The sequence below is a fragment of the Eschrichtius robustus genome, chromosome 3 (assembly GCF_028021215.1).
Source record: "Eschrichtius robustus isolate mEscRob2 chromosome 3, mEscRob2.pri, whole genome shotgun sequence".
In the NCBI taxonomy this organism is placed as follows: domain Eukaryota; kingdom Metazoa; phylum Chordata; class Mammalia; order Artiodactyla; family Eschrichtiidae; genus Eschrichtius; species Eschrichtius robustus.
In genome coordinates, this window is record NC_090826.1 from 111816211 (window position 1) to 111830854 (window position 14644).

The window sequence follows — 14644 nt, forward strand, 5'->3', positions numbered from 1 at the left end:
CTACGATGTAGGATTAATGCCCATTTATGCACAGCGAGGGAAAAAGGAGCCTCAGCGAGGGGCATTGGGGCACGCAGAGCCACTTCCACCAGTGGCCTGGATCAGCAAAGGGACAGGGTGTGAAGCCCCCAGCTCACATCTGAACGTCTCCCTCTGCCCTAAGCCCAGGCCCCTGTTCCACAGAGTGAACTAAAGGCTTCATTTCCATTACATCCGTTGGAGGCAAATGCAATAAAAAGTGACCAGTCTGTGCCCCCTCCACACACAGTCCCGCCCTTTGAGTACCCACCAGGTTCCATTGTAAATGCTGCTTCCTCCCACCATCCCTCAAAAAAGCCTTAAAGACCACACCCTCAAAGCAAACAAAAGATTTGCTATATGTGTGGGGTTTTATTTTTTAAATCCTGTTCCTGTTCCCCTCCACTGCTATGGAAAGGCAGCCGCTAAAGGACACGCCTGTTTATTTAGCAGGTGAACTGTGCATGTTTACCAAGTCTCCTAAACCTCTCGGCCTGCCCACCCACCAGAGCTCCCTGCAGATGCATGACCGAAGGCCTTGTCTGAGCAGCCCCTCCCTGGGCAGGGCAGTAGGTCTTCACCCACTGAAATGACCCCTCCTCCCTCTTTGTACGAAGGTCTTCTCGGCCCTGAAAGCGGGAGGGGCGGGGGACAGGTTTCAGATTCTGTTTGTCCTTGCAAACCGCCTTCCTTTCATGGACTTTCTCGCGGTACGTGCGTCTTAGGTAAAGGCTGAGTTGCGAGTTGCTTTTTTGGGGGGTTAATTGCTGGGAGCCAAAAGAGCCAAAAGTGGTGTTTCCCTCTTCACTGGAAGGGCTCCACCGTCGTTGTTCCCTCCGCCACTGGCTCCTCCCCAGGGCTTCGAGAAAACCAACCACAACGGCCCCGCGGCGTCCTGCTCTCTGCCCACACGAGGGCGCTCGCTCCACGCCCCACTATGCTGGCCGCCGCGGCGCCGGGAAGGTATCTTTGCGGGGCGGAGGGTCGGATAGAGCCACGGTTTGGACGCGGCTGTGCAGACCGGGAGCGCAACCTGGGTCCCTTCCTGGTTCCCAACTGTGCCAGTCCCTACTCCCTGCGGGGAAAGAGAGGCCACTAGAGAAGGAGGGACGCCAAGAGGTGAGGCTTCCAGCCCTCTTGGGACTGTTGGCTCATCCCCACCCCCTGGAGGAAGAAGACTCAATTCCGCAGAGTTGGGCCCCCGGGAAGTGGGGAGGTGAGTAAGAGGGGAAGGAGGATATGTTCTCCCTCTGGGGTCCCCAGAGCCTATAGAGGAACTTGCCTGGCATACGCTAGGCCTGGAGGGGACAGAACTGCCCCCTGAAACACAATTTACCCCCTTCCCCTACCCCACTGCCTGAAAACGCTAATGCAAACAGTGAACTCAGAAAATAATTCAGACAATTAGTCATCTTTCCTGATGGGGGCTGAGAGCCAGGCTTGGCTCCGGTGGAATAACTGGGGTGATTCATTCTGCTGAGGCTGTAGGGATGGGCTGGCTCAATATTGACAGAAAGGCTTGAAGGCACAGTTGCCCAGCCCCGGAGACCCCCCACTCCACCCCGAGGACCCTCAGCCCACCCCCCCCACCCCACCCCTTTCATGAACACCCCTTGATTCATGTATTCGCACAGCTGCCAGCTTCTCAGACCACCAACCCTGGCACAAAGGACCCTGTCCCTGAATGCAGGGACAGACTCCGAAAGCGTGCCTCCCACCATTGACCAACCAGGGCATAGACAGCAGAATCGAACTCAACCATACAGCGTCTGTCCGCAATGGTCTCCGACAGAATAGCAGAACACTCCCCGGCCAGGCTTTGGGCATGCCAGATATGCCTTCTCTGCCCCCATTTCACTGTGGTGAGAAAGTGGACCGGCCCCGCCCCAAGGCCCTTCTGGCCCCTCCCCTCTCAACACGCCCAGAGGAAAAACACGTCTTAGTCTTCAGAGACCCTGCTAGGACTATCTCTGCCACACTCTGGACTCATCACAAACTGGCTCAAGCACCATTTCCTTCTCCAAGCCCATCCCAGAACCCCTTCCACGGGGGACCACTTGAGCCTTTCCTTAAGATGGCTTCACCCAGAGAGGGCATCTTTTTCTAATTCACATAAAGGCAACTTAATGAGCTCACAACCGCTTTGTTAGGGTGCATCCACCATTTTGTGGACCCTCCCACCAGCTCCCCTGGCCTGGTGAGTCACTGAGTCACTCCCAGAGGTAACGGTGAGAAAACCCTCTGGAGGCTGATGCAGCACCAAGCAGAGGAGGAAACGGAAATCACTGGGAAGCCAGGACACAGGGATAGATTTAACCAAAAAAAAAATTTATTGTACAATTACCCACCACTAGACAGGCCAGCTAGAGGGTGTCTCCACCTGCCCAATTTATTTTCAGCCCCGGAGGATGTCATTGTAGATCATGGCCAAGGCCCCCAGGAAGGTGACGTATTCTTGGAAGTTCACCACCTGGTCCTTGTTCCGGTCCAGGTCGTCCATCAGTTTTGCAATTTCAGCATCCTGCAGCTTCTAACGTGTTAGAATGGGAAATCCAGACTCAATGGTTGTGAGACCTTGGGTTCTCTGCCTTTCCCCCTCCCAGGCAGCCCTCTCTCATACAAATGGCTCTGTGCTCACTTGTCACCAAAGATCCAAGCCCACTTTGGGTTCACTTGGCTTTACTTCTCCTCTGTTCCTCACTCAGGAGGAGTGAATACCAGGCTACGAGTTTCCCCAGCTCCTCGGGGGTGTGGACCAATGGTCCAGTAAGGCACATGGTCTAGGGCCCCAGAATGTGGGTAAGCCTGAGTCATGCACCTGGCACCTCACCCTCTCCGAATCCTGCTTCTAAAGGGCAAGAGGTGGGGAGAGGGGGCCTGGGGAGGCTCACTCACCGCCCCAATGGTGAGCTCCTTCTGGATCAGCTCCTTCAGTTCACTCTTGCTCAGGGTGTTCTTGTCGCCCTCCTGACAGGAGTACTTGTGGAAGATGGTCACCAGGAGGCCAATAGCCTGATCCAGGGGGCACGCCATGGCTGAAGGCTGGGCTAAGAGCTGAGGGCAGAGAAGCTGGTCAGCGCCCTGGGCAACAGGGCCTTCTCACTCACCCATACCCCCCCAACTCCCTTTGACTACCCGTGCCAAACCACTAAGTGTCAGATGACATCAGGAGACTGCCCAGGGCTTGTAGGGGAGGGAGAGGGCAGAGTCTAGGGCCAAGAGGTGAGTGCCCTACAGAGGACCAGAGCAGAGAGGGACAAATAGGACCACAGCTGAGAACTCTCTTCCAGGGGTTCCAAGAAAAGTTGGGGAGTATGCTGTGAGTGAGGGTGGAGGCTGCACACCCAGCCCTACACACACACAGCCTCACAGGGACACACTCTGCGGCACGGACACACCCCGCGACACACTCTCCCAGCCCCAGAAGGGCCACTGCGGGGAGCCGCCCCACCGGATGCCTTAGCCCGGGGCCAGCCCGGCCGCTCCCGCCTCTCCCTGCCGGCCCCAGTCTGGATGCAGGCGGACTAACCCGGGGCGGGCCGGCCCCGAAGGACGGGGGCTGCCCTGCCTAGCGAGCACTCACCGCGGCTGCAGCGAAGCGAGAAGGAGCGGCCGAGGGGGATGGCTGTGTGGCCAGCCCGCCAGCCTTATAGCGGCGCTTCCGGGAGGCCGGCCGGCCGCCCACTGCCCTCCAGCGCCCCACCCTGCCCGCCCTTTACACAACGTCCCAGCCCCAAAACTTTCCACGCCTCCTGCCCCGGGGCTGTTCGGGGCTCCGCGGGGCGGGGGCGCCGAGGGGAGACCGCGGCCAGCCCGGTGACCTCGAGCTCCCTCCGAATCTCCAAAACTCAGTTTGCCCCCCATCGCGATGTGACAAGGCAAGGGGAGGAGGCGGAGAGCCGGGCAGTGTCAGAGTGTGTGTGTCTGTGTGTGTAGGGGGAAGGGGGTGGAGAAGGGTGCCCCTCCCCGTCGCCGGGGGGAACGGGGGCGAGCCCTAGATGAAGGACGGGGAGCAGCCAGTGGTCTACAGGATACGATTTAAAGGACGTCTAGGACACACATCCCCCCAGGGAAAATAAATTCCTACCACCACCCTCGAGCCCTTCCCCCATCCCCCCACCTGAATTCCACCCGCAGCCTCTTGCCCATTAAAGTGCACACACACACCAGAGTCAAGCCCTGTAAGTGTCATTAGTTATTTACCCTCCAATGCAAAGTCTGTCAGATCCTCTCCTAAGAAAGGATTTTGATACGGGAAGGGAGGTGGGGAGAGCAGAAAGCCCTGGATCCCAGAGATGACGGTAGGGCTTGTTGCTGAGGGGGAAACGGAGGAGAGGGAAAGGGGGCCGGCATGGAGATCAAGGCCAGACTCCCCCTTCTTACCAGTGTCGTCAGGGGGGCCTCCTGTGAGCTGGTGACAAGTCAGAGTGGCCTGTCCACCACTGCCCTCGGGGACTGCATCCCAGCCACCCCCAGTGTCCTCACTCTCAAAGCACTTTCCCCCTTAGCTTTCTCTGCGCATTTGCAGCATTCCCTGGAGGCAAGCAAAAGCCTGGCCCCACTTCCTCATTTTACTGGAGGGCAAAACTAAGCCTGGATAAGATTAGTCACGTCCGCACTGAAGAACAGGAAGTGGGGTGGAAACCCAGAACCCGAACACCCAGAGGCTGCCCACCCACTTAAGGAGAAGCTCTGCCTGGTCCCACCCCACCCCCAGCCAAGGTGGACAAGAATGTTCCAAACCAGCCCTGGACACCTGGAATCAAAAATCTTTATTTCCTCTGCTGGAAGGGAAGGCTGAAGCAGGGTCCATCTGGGAGGGAGGGGAAGGCAAGGGGCCACGGAGGGTCTGTGAGAGGAGCTGCAGGGGCCAGGAGCCAGGGCCCAGTCATTGGTTGTCCGCCAGGAAGAAGTCGTTGTAGGCCACGCACAGCGTGGTCAGGAACACCGAGTACTCCTTTTTTTTGTTTGTTTTTTTGGGGTTTTTTTTTTATTCATTTATTTATTTTTGGCTGCGTTGGGTCTTCATTGCTGTGCGCGGGCGTTCTCTAGTTGCGGTGAGCGGGGGCTACTCTTCGTTGCGGTGCGCGGGTTTCTTATTGCAGTGGCTCCTCTTGTTGCGGAGCACGGGCTCTAGGCGTGCAGGCTTCAGTAGTTGTGGCACACGGGCTCAGTAGTTGTGGCTCGCGGGCTCTAGAGTGCAGGCTCAGTAGTTGTGGCGCCCAGGCTTAGTTGCTCCGCGGCATGTGGGATCTTCCCGGACCAGGATTCAAACCCGTGTCCCCTGCATTGGCAGGAGGATTCTTAACCACTGCGCCACCAGGGAAGTCTCCGAATACTGCTTGAAGTCCATCTCCTGGTCGCTGTGCTTGTCCAAGTTCTTCATCAGGTCATCGATGTTGCTCTCCTTCATCTTCTTCGAGGGCCCAGGTAGAGAGACAGGTCAGCCACCCCTCCCAGCCCTGCCCTGACCCCTGGGAAGGCAGCCTCAGGCTGATCCCCATCTGAGTCAGCAACGGAGCATCTCAACCCCCAGAGTCTCCCCCCAGGCCACACCCAGCACAGGGCGCCACCAAGCAGAGCTCAGTGACCGGACTCCTGAATCGGAATAAATTACAAGAGGAAGGCTAATGCAGCCCCCCTTCCCCTCGACACTTTCTACCACCCAAAGAAATAATAAGCTAGATTTCATACAACACCTAACAGAAACGGCTTGGTGACTATGTGGCACCAAGCGAAATCCAAGCCTTATTCCGTCCCTGCAGGACAGCTGTATGGAGCAAGTGCCTGGCACCCAGTCCTCTTCCTTGTCGGGTCCCCTGCCCAACCAGCCCAGCTCCACCAAGAGGATGGAGACAGCGCCCTCAGAGGGAACAGGAAGAAAATACAGACACATCCTGCCCTCTCCCCTTCACCGCCCTCACCTCCAGCTTTGCCACAGGAGACAGGACTTCGGGACATACAGAGATGGAAACAGACTCTCTGTGACGCCACCCTTGTCCCCAGTCTGGGCTCCTGTTATAGCCAGGCCCTCCCCAGGGCCTCTGTCCCCATGTAGTTAACCCTGCTGGACCCACGGCCCCTCCCTCTGCCCTCATTAACTCCAGAATGCAGAGAGCTTGGCAGGAAGGCCAGAGGGGAGGCCTGGTGACACCCACGCCTGCTTTGGTCCCCTGTCCACAGAGACGCACTAGGTAGAGCTTCTCTCTGGGGAGCCCCACTAGGGTTCAAGATGCGACAGGAGAGGTCCCCAGGCTGATTTTAAAGGAACGAGGGAGGTTGATACATGGGCCCGGGCTGGAATTCCAGCCTCTCACTAGCTGGGTGTCCTCAGACAAGTTATATAACATATCTGAGCATCAATTTTTTTTAACTGTAATAATAACATAATGACTACCTCATAGGCCTTTCCCCTTGTCAGTTGCCTCCCTCCCACCATCTCCATCTGGTAAGAATCAGTTCTTCCCCCTTCCAAACTGTGTTCACAAACTAGTAGAATGATCCTTTTGGTTCCTGTGTCAGCACCAGCTGAGAGCCCCAGACGTGCCAGGCACGTGGAGGAGAACCAGGCGGGGGCCCTGCCCTTGAGCTGTGCACAACTGACCTGGACCCCTGAATCACCTCACCCACCCCCACTCCATCCCTCGCACAGTCTCCACAGCTGTGAGAGCCCTGCCTCAACATGGAAGTTTCCTTGATCTCCTTCTCTAAACCTTCGTGCAGGCTGAGGTCCACCCTCCAGACACTGCCCTTCTCCGTTCCCAGTGAGACCTGACTCATCCCCAGGCACGGCCCAAGATGGTCACCCTCTTCCTTGGGTCTCTGTCTGTACCCTTTGGCCATCCTGTCCTTGCTGAGACTAGTTGTACCCTGCGGGTAAGTGTGTATCCCCTCACGCTGGGCCTCCCACCTCATGCTGGGAAGCCCCCGGGGGTGGCATCAGTGCTTCCTCTTTTTTTCCCTCCCCTCCCCCACGGTGCCCACGGAGCCCTGGGACTCTGGGGTGCAGGGGAGGGACCGACACCTACCTCACCAAGACACAGGTCTTTCTTGATCAGCTCCTTCAGCTCCTTCCTACTCAGAGTCAGTTTGCTGCCCTCTCTCCCCGAATATTTATGGAAAGTGGTGACCATAGTGGTCAGAGCCTTCTCCAAAGAAGTCTCCAACGTGTGTGTGCAGTTCTGGAGGCTGAAGGGAGAGGAAAAGATCCCATTGCCCAGGAAGCTGGACCTTCTGCTTCCCCCCATCACTAGCCCACCTCCAAGCCTCTCCCTCAAGGACCAGCTACTGGAACCCACGATGAGATCAAAATCTACCAAGTGGACCCCAGTGTCTCAGGACAGGTTGTAGTGAGAACCAAGGCAAACTTGGAACAGCCGGAGCAGTGAGACTGACCAGGCTGGAAGGAGGCTGCACGCTTTTCTGCTTAGGAGATGTTGAAAAAAGGGTCTAGGGACAGAGGGGTGACAAGATGGCCTCCCCAAAAGAAGAACTGGTGACGGATGGTGGAGCCAATGAAGGGTCAGGATTTTCTCCCTGCCCGATCCATCTTGGGCACTCATTTTCCAGAGGCCGCCCTCACCCAAGTCACCCTCCTTGGCCCGGGTCCCTGAATCACCTAATATCAGGGAGTGTCCCATTATAGAAGTGGGGCACAGGGCAAAGAGAGAGTCCAGGGGTTGGAGGAGGCTGGGGCTAGAACTGGAAGATAAGATCTTAACAGGAAGTCAAGGAGGGGTGCCAGGACTTGTCCAGCTGATCACCAGCCTCTGGCCCAGAGAACTGTACATACAGACCAGCCACGAGGCAGTGAAGGGGGTGGGCCTATTGAAACCTCCAGAGTCATTCTGAGAGCTGGATCCAGAGGTTGGGTCTGAATGGGGCCCTCCAGTCCATCAGCACAGCCACACCCACCCAAGAGAGGAAGCAGCCGGAGCTCCTGTGACTCAGACTTGGAAACCACTTCCCCCTTAGGCAGGAAGGAGCCAACACCCAAGAACCTGGGGGCTACAGGTGAATCTGTGTTGAGTCCTGAGCAAGGAAAGGAGGAAGAAGCTGCTGCCTCTTACCTACAGACCAAAGCCCACCTGACGATTCTTGAACTGGACCTGAAATTCATCTCTTACCACCCCAAACCCTCAGCCTCTCCCCACTGTCAGGATACTCAACCAGGACCACAGTGGAAGGCGAGGCCTCTGGGCATCTGCAGCAGCATCCTGGCTGGTTCTGATCCCCACCTCCACCCCCAGGGCCGCTTCTCAGGAAATCCCCATAGCCACGATTCCAAATACTCTGCCCTCTTCTCCCCAAACACATGCCCACTCATCGGACCCGGCCTTCCTTGGCGGAGGTCACCAGAGCTAGTCACCCTCTGGCCTCATCGCCCAGCTTGCCCCACCATATAAATGAGCAGGGAGATGAGAAGGAAAGACTCACCAAGGAAGGAGAGAGCCAGAGAACTCACGCAGCAGACGCAGGCTCCCTCCCGCTGCCCTCTGACTTTAATTCCCTTGCTCCAGTCCCCAGGAAACCAGGGGAGAGAGAAGGCCAATAAGAAGGGGCCGGAGACAAGGAGGCCCAGGTCAGAGCCTCCTGGGACACAGATGGGGAGAAACCCCCTCTGCCAATCTCACCTTCCTTGTTTCCAAGCAGATGGGACGGGGGGCACACTGAGTTTACCATGGCACACACATCTTCAGTCCTGGAAGCTTTGTCTTCCCAACCAAAAATCAGAACTCACAATCTGATGGGTCAGCAGCCAGGCTCCCTGGAAAGAAGATTCAGGAGGTACGGGACAAATGCAGAGTGTCCACCCATACCCTAGGCCACTCTCCACATTGGGGCCCTCCCACCCACTCCAAAAGCAGGACAGACATCTCAAGATGGGAATCAGTAGGGGAAGATGTTTCCTGCCAAAGGCATAGTCAAGGTCATTAGGAAGTACGGAGCCTAAGATTTTTTAAAGGCTTTTCAATGAATGATTTCTTCTAAGCCTCACTCATCACCATGGGAAAGAATTGTCAGAGGCTCTTGGAATGGAGAACTGAGAATCAGGGACTGAGGCGGAGATCAGGGAAGGATAGGGCTGGATGATGGGGTAGAGGCTGTGGACTGTGGGGAACAGGTTCAGGGTGCAGAAATGACCAGGGTGGGGATCAGGGAGAGTTGCCTGTATCCCAGGAGAGACTCAGACGTTGTTCTACCACCAACCAGTCCAAGTATGAGAACAGAATGGAGTTAGGGGCTTAGCACCTATTGCTGCTGCAGCCCCACCCTAGCCTGCCTGGATGCTCCCCGCTGGCCCCCACTCCACTCCCACCCCCAGCTGCCAAGGTAGAGAGGCAGCAGGGACTGGTCGCTAAGCAACAGGAGTTTCCGAAGTTGGGAGTGATGCAGGAGGAGGCCCAGGGGAGGGCACTCCATGGAAGATGGGCAGACTGGGGCTGGGGGGAGGGAGAAGGGGGAAGTGGCAAACTCTTTCCTGGATCAAAATTCTACCCAAGTCTCTGTAGTCACACTCTGAGGGAACATCTGAGTCACCTACCCCACTCCTCTGAAACTTGAGACAAAAACACAACGTGATGAGAAGGAAACGGGAAAGCTAGAAAAGTCAAGGGAACCAGACCTTCCCTGCCTCTGGACCTGCCCTCTACTCACCTCTTCCTTGAAGGTCCCTGTACCACCCAGGCATGACCTGGAAACTAACCACAGTCCCACCCATTGCAGGCTAGAACTGCTGGCCTTCAACCTAAGGAAAACTAATACCATGCCTGATATTTTCTGGGGGGGAAAAAATCTCAACTTCATTTATCAGATCCCTATGCCTGGAATTTTGTCTCCAAAACTATGGTCACCTCCCACCACCTCCCTCCCTCCCACCCCAGCCACTATCCTCCCCTCATCCCTCCCAAGATCCTTTGTCCTCCTCTGTTGGAGCATGACTGCTAACTGGTAATGAATCCCATCCTAGGGCCCCTGGGACAGAGATGGGAGTTAGGGAAGGAGGATTTTCTCATGCTGCGGCCAACAGCCTGCTCTTCCTCCACATCACCTCCCTGATCTGACTGTGGAATGGTAGGATTCATCCATCCCTGGGCTTTGAAGCCAGGGCACTGGAAGGGGTGGCAGGCAGGACCTGGGCCGTAAATGTCAGGACTGAGCCTTCCTCCCCATCCCACTCTGGCCTCACTACTTCCTCCCCATGACTCAGCCCTTTCCCCACCACCCCCAGGGCACCCACACTCCATTCCAGACCCCAACCAGGAGCAGATGTGATCTTCGATCCCATCCCAGCCTCAGTCAGAGGTCCTGCCAAGAGGCAAGTTTGGGAAGGTGGGATGGGTGAGTGCACTGGCTAAGATCCTACCGTTCCAAGCCTCTGGGGGTCCCTTTCCCTGCCTTCGGCTCCATCCAGAGTCAACTCTGTCCCCCACGCATGTGCACAGTCACCCACATCCGTCTCCCACCTTCTCTGGTCTGCTCTCCACTTGCCACAAAACCGCAGCTCAACTCCCAGCGCCCCCAGAGTCTCTCAGACCATCAGCCTCATAGCTTTCAAGAATCTTTATTGAACTTGTTTAGTATCGTGCTCACATCTGGAGGAGCCAGTGCGAGGCGCCGTGCCCACCGCCAACAGGGAAGACCCCAGCTGGCAGGCCCCGGCCCCACATCTGAGGAGACTTCATTTCTTCCGGGGTTGCTTATCGGGGAAGCCTTCGAAGAACTCGTTGCACATCATGGCGATGCAGGACAGGAAGACGCAGTACTCCTGGAAGTCCACCTCGTTGTCCTTGTTGCTGTCCAGGTTGCTCATCAGCTTCTGGAATGCAGCTTCATCTGTCCTTTTCTGCGGGAAGAAGAGGCTGCGGGTAGAAACCAGAAGTCGGGGGGGCAGGGCGGGCATGCGGGTGGCCAGAGCTGGGACTAGACCAGGTTTGCACCTCCAGATGGGAGCCCGGGAAGGCTTAGCCACTCCTTGGGGGACCCAGCTTTGGACCTCTAGCCCTGGGGGCTAGGCTAGGGCTGGAGGAAGGCCACCCCTCAGACAAAGAAGTCTTGAGTACCTGGGTACAACTGGATAAAGGGGACCACAGCATCTTCTGCCAAGGTCATTTTAAGAATCCAGTTAGACAATGGTCATGAAAGCAATGTATAAACTGCATAAAGGTTGATACAGATGGCACCTGTGATTGCTCGGGGGAAGTCTGTAGGTGTATGAGGGTCTCCATAACTGTGTCTTCACATCCACAAGCCAAATGGAAACTCAAAAATGGTTTGGGGTTGGGGGGATAAATTAGTAATATGGGATTAACAGATACACACTACTATATATAAAATAGATAAGCAACAAGGATTTACTGTATAACATAGGGAACTATATTCAAAATATTGTAATAACCTGTAATGGAAAAGAATCTGAAAAAATATATATGTGTATATATAACTGAATCACTTTGCTGTACACCTGAAACTAACACAACATTGTAAATTAACTATACTTCAATTTAAAAAAAAAAAAAAGACACAATTTTCATACAATCGTAAAAAAAAAAATGGTTCATTGCTGTAGTGATGGCAAGTGTCGGAACGTCCTGGCTCACGGATCTCAGCTTTATACACTGACTACCTTGGGAAGTTACTTAGCCTCTCTGAGCTTCAGTTTACCTCCAGTTAAGTTGTGCAAAGCACCTGGCAGAGTCTGAGCCGTAGCCTACCGGCTCGTTCTCAGCCATCTTTCTGCAGAGCCAGGACGTGAGCAGCGGGTGCTCACTGTGCTTGCACCGCACGCAGGCAGAGCAAGCTCTCTGCCCCCACTTCCCCGTCTCAGCAAGATGGCTGATCAACCGCTATAGATGCCAGCTGTAGCCAATGCTTCGCAGAAAACAGGTGCTTCCCAGGCAGGATCACTCACCCCCAAGAAGCTGGGCAGCTCCCGGGTCAACAGCTCCTTTAGCTCAGACTTGTTGAGCTTGAACTTGTCACCCTCCTTGCCTGAGTACTTGTGGAAGGTGGACACCATCACATCGAGGGCCTTCTCCAGGGGGCACGCCATGGCGGCAGTCAGGATCTGGGGGCAGGGTCACAGAGACACCCAAATTTTCCCCATCCCACCCCCGGCTGTGTATTCAGAATGCCCACCCTAATCCCATCCCTCAGGGAGCACTTGGTGAGACTCTGCTCCCACCATAGAGGCAGCCCAAAAAGTGGGGTTCGGCTCCTGGCAGGTGGGTGTGCACAATGGGAAATCCGTGCTTGAGGCAGCGAACCCCTGCAGGGCCCAGGGCACAGGCTCTGGGTTTCAGGCAGCCAATTCCACAAGAGCGCTTTCTTCACCCCTCACTCGGTCCATTCACTCCCACGCTCAGTCCACAGCAGCCCCACCCCAGCCCATTCTTCTCCCTCCCAGCGTTGGGCTGGGCGAGGCTGCTGGAAGCCTGCCCAGGGCCCTGTAGCGGAAAAAAACAGTGGCCTAGCGCCTAGCTTGGGGAGGGGCAGGGTGAGGTGGCAGAGGCACAGATGCAGGAGGGATGGGGAGGCCACCCTCCCTTGGGCCAGGCTGCTGCGTGCAGGGCAGAGCCTCCTAGGACACAACCAGACAAAAGCCCACAGTCGCCTTCTGCCTTCACTGTGCTTCCTACACCCTGTGAGTGTGCACGCACAGGCTAGGGCAACCCAGCAAACACAAGCCAACATGCATACCCACCAGTCACACGCACCCCAAAACATACTACGGCAACAACACGTGCAAGCCCCAGAATCACAGGACGGCTCAAATAGCTCCCACCCAGCCACCTGCACACTTTTTGTTTTTTCTCTCTCTTGCATGCACACACACGTGCACGTGCACACACACACATCCCGTCCCAGAGCCTCCACATAGGAATCTCACATCTGGACCCCCTTAGCACATCTGGCCCCCACCAGCCTCCCCTTCTCCTGCCCCAGCCTCGACCTGACACCCCTTGCACACCCCTTGCGTGCCAGTCAGGCGACCACAACTCACCAGACCAAGAGAGGAGAAGTGCTGAGGAGAGAGGGTTGGAGAGAGAGGAAGAGTGGGGGAAGCCCAGCAGTCTGACCTATTTATACCCCTGGCCAGGCCCTGCCCATGGCAGGGGATGGGGGAGAGCGGGAGACAGCCCTCCTATCATGGGCCGATGTGGTAAACACTACGGGCCCCCTCCACCAGCCCAGCCTGGAAACCCAGCTTCCTGCTGTGGGCAGGCACAGATGGACAATGGGAGAGCCCCAGTGGGCACAGGCAGGGGCCTCAGTGGGTGGGTGTGCACAGCTCAGCTTGAGTTTTAGGGAGCTGGGGGAAGGGCAGGCTGTGCCCGGGGCGTGAGGGACAGGGAGGGAGTGGTCCCACTGGGCAGCCGGCATAGAGGAAAGGGGATTCAGGGGTGGTGGGTGACAGGTGGGAGGTTGTCCTGGAAAGGGGTTGCCCAGGGACACAGGGAGGGGACCCCAGGTTCAGTTCTGGGGACAGCTCACACTGCCCTTCTCCCCTCCCAAGGGGGCTTTCTACCATGCTAAGTGAGGCCCAGGACGGGAGCTGGGGGGTCTGGGGGGAGGAACAGGCTAACACCCAAAGGAGGCGTTGGGACCCCCACAGACACATCCGTGGAGAAGGGACCACCCCTGAGGGAGTGATGGAATGGGGAGGGGGCGTCAGGCCTCGGGTCTCAGAGATGGACTGAAGGGACCAAGAGCACATGGGAAAGAGGAGGGTGTCAGGAGAGGGATTTAGGGGGCGTCAGGAATGAAGAGGTCAGGTTGCGGTGGAAAGTTAGCCGTGATACGACACAGAATGGGGGAGGCAGGGATCAGGAGAACCTCTCAGGGTAGGGTATGGACTCAGGGATTGAGGGAGGGTCAGGAGAGGGGGTGTGAAGCCCCTCAGGTGGCTGTGGCTTCAGGGAGGGGGTCGGCCTGCAGGTCTCCCCTTCCCCCTCCAACGCAGGGCATTCCCTACATCAGGGAGAAACACCCTAGTCAGACCTCAGACACCCTAATCCTATTAGTACTGCACTCTGGGCTCCCACAGTCCCAGGCAGGGAACAAACCCACCCCCTCCACTACGGCCCTCCCCTCCCCTCAGAACATCCTGTCCACTGGACTGAGTTCTGTCCCTTCTCACCCTCCTTGACAGCCCAAGGGAGCTTCTTTTTTTAAAAAACAATATTTATTTACTTATTTATTTATTTAGGCTGCACCGGGTCTTAGTTGCGGCACGCGGGATCTAGTTTCCCGACCAGGGATCAAACCTAGGGCCCCTGCATTGGGGGTGCAGAGTCTTAACCACTGGACCACCAAGGAAGTCCCCAAGGGAGCTTCTCCTTCAGAGACCCCCCCAGAGAGAGAGAGAGACCCCCACACACACCAGCCTCCCATGGACATTGTCCCCGTGTTGATCCCCCTGCCTCCTGCAGGACGTTAAGACCATTTCATTTCCACGAGGTCTGAAACTGCCCTCAGCCTCCTGTCCTCCAGTGGAAAAGGCCAGAGGGGAGTGAAGCCTCAGTGGGACTCTGTTCCCAGGCCCCAGCTGTCCTCTCAGAAGAACCAAACCGAGCCAAGTGATGCCAGTTCTTTATTAGGAGCAAAATAGGCCCTTTCCCACCGT

At 56.5% G+C, this 14644-nt stretch overlaps 3 protein-coding genes across 4 annotated transcripts; all 3 read right to left on the reverse strand.

Moving 5' to 3' along the window:
- Positions 1-2325: 2325 nt before the first annotated feature.
- S100A6 (S100 calcium binding protein A6) lies at positions 2326-4510 on the reverse strand. Of its 2 annotated transcripts, none has more exons than XM_068538218.1 (3): positions 4402-4510; positions 2914-3072; positions 2326-2548 (listed from the first exon to the last, which is right to left on the reverse strand). In XM_068538218.1, the coding sequence occupies exons 2-3, from the start codon at positions 3049-3051 to the stop codon at positions 2414-2416; spliced, it is 273 nt and encodes a 90-aa protein (XP_068394319.1). In that variant the 5' UTR covers positions 3052-3072; positions 4402-4510; the 3' UTR covers positions 2326-2413. The 2 variants fall into 2 exon arrangements, with proteins under 2 accessions (XP_068394319.1, XP_068394318.1); XM_068538217.1 differs by lacking the exon at positions 4402-4510 and adding an exon at positions 3602-3710.
- Positions 4511-4847: 337 nt separating this feature from the next.
- On the reverse strand, positions 4848-7265 carry S100A5 (S100 calcium binding protein A5). Its single transcript, XM_068537585.1, has 3 exons — positions 7047-7265; positions 5339-5434; positions 4848-4975 (listed from the first exon to the last, which is right to left on the reverse strand). Exons 1-3 carry the CDS (start codon positions 7263-7265, stop codon positions 4907-4909), a joined length of 384 nt encoding a protein of 127 aa, XP_068393686.1. The 3' UTR covers positions 4848-4906.
- Positions 7266-10566: 3301 nt separating this feature from the next.
- On the reverse strand, positions 10567-13127 carry LOC137762655 (protein S100-A4). Its single transcript, XM_068540830.1, has 3 exons — positions 13022-13127; positions 11930-12085; positions 10567-10864 (listed from the first exon to the last, which is right to left on the reverse strand). The coding sequence occupies exons 2-3, from the start codon at positions 12068-12070 to the stop codon at positions 10700-10702; spliced, it is 306 nt and encodes a 101-aa protein (XP_068396931.1). The 5' UTR covers positions 12071-12085; positions 13022-13127; the 3' UTR covers positions 10567-10699.
- Positions 13128-14644: the final 1517 nt, after the last annotated feature.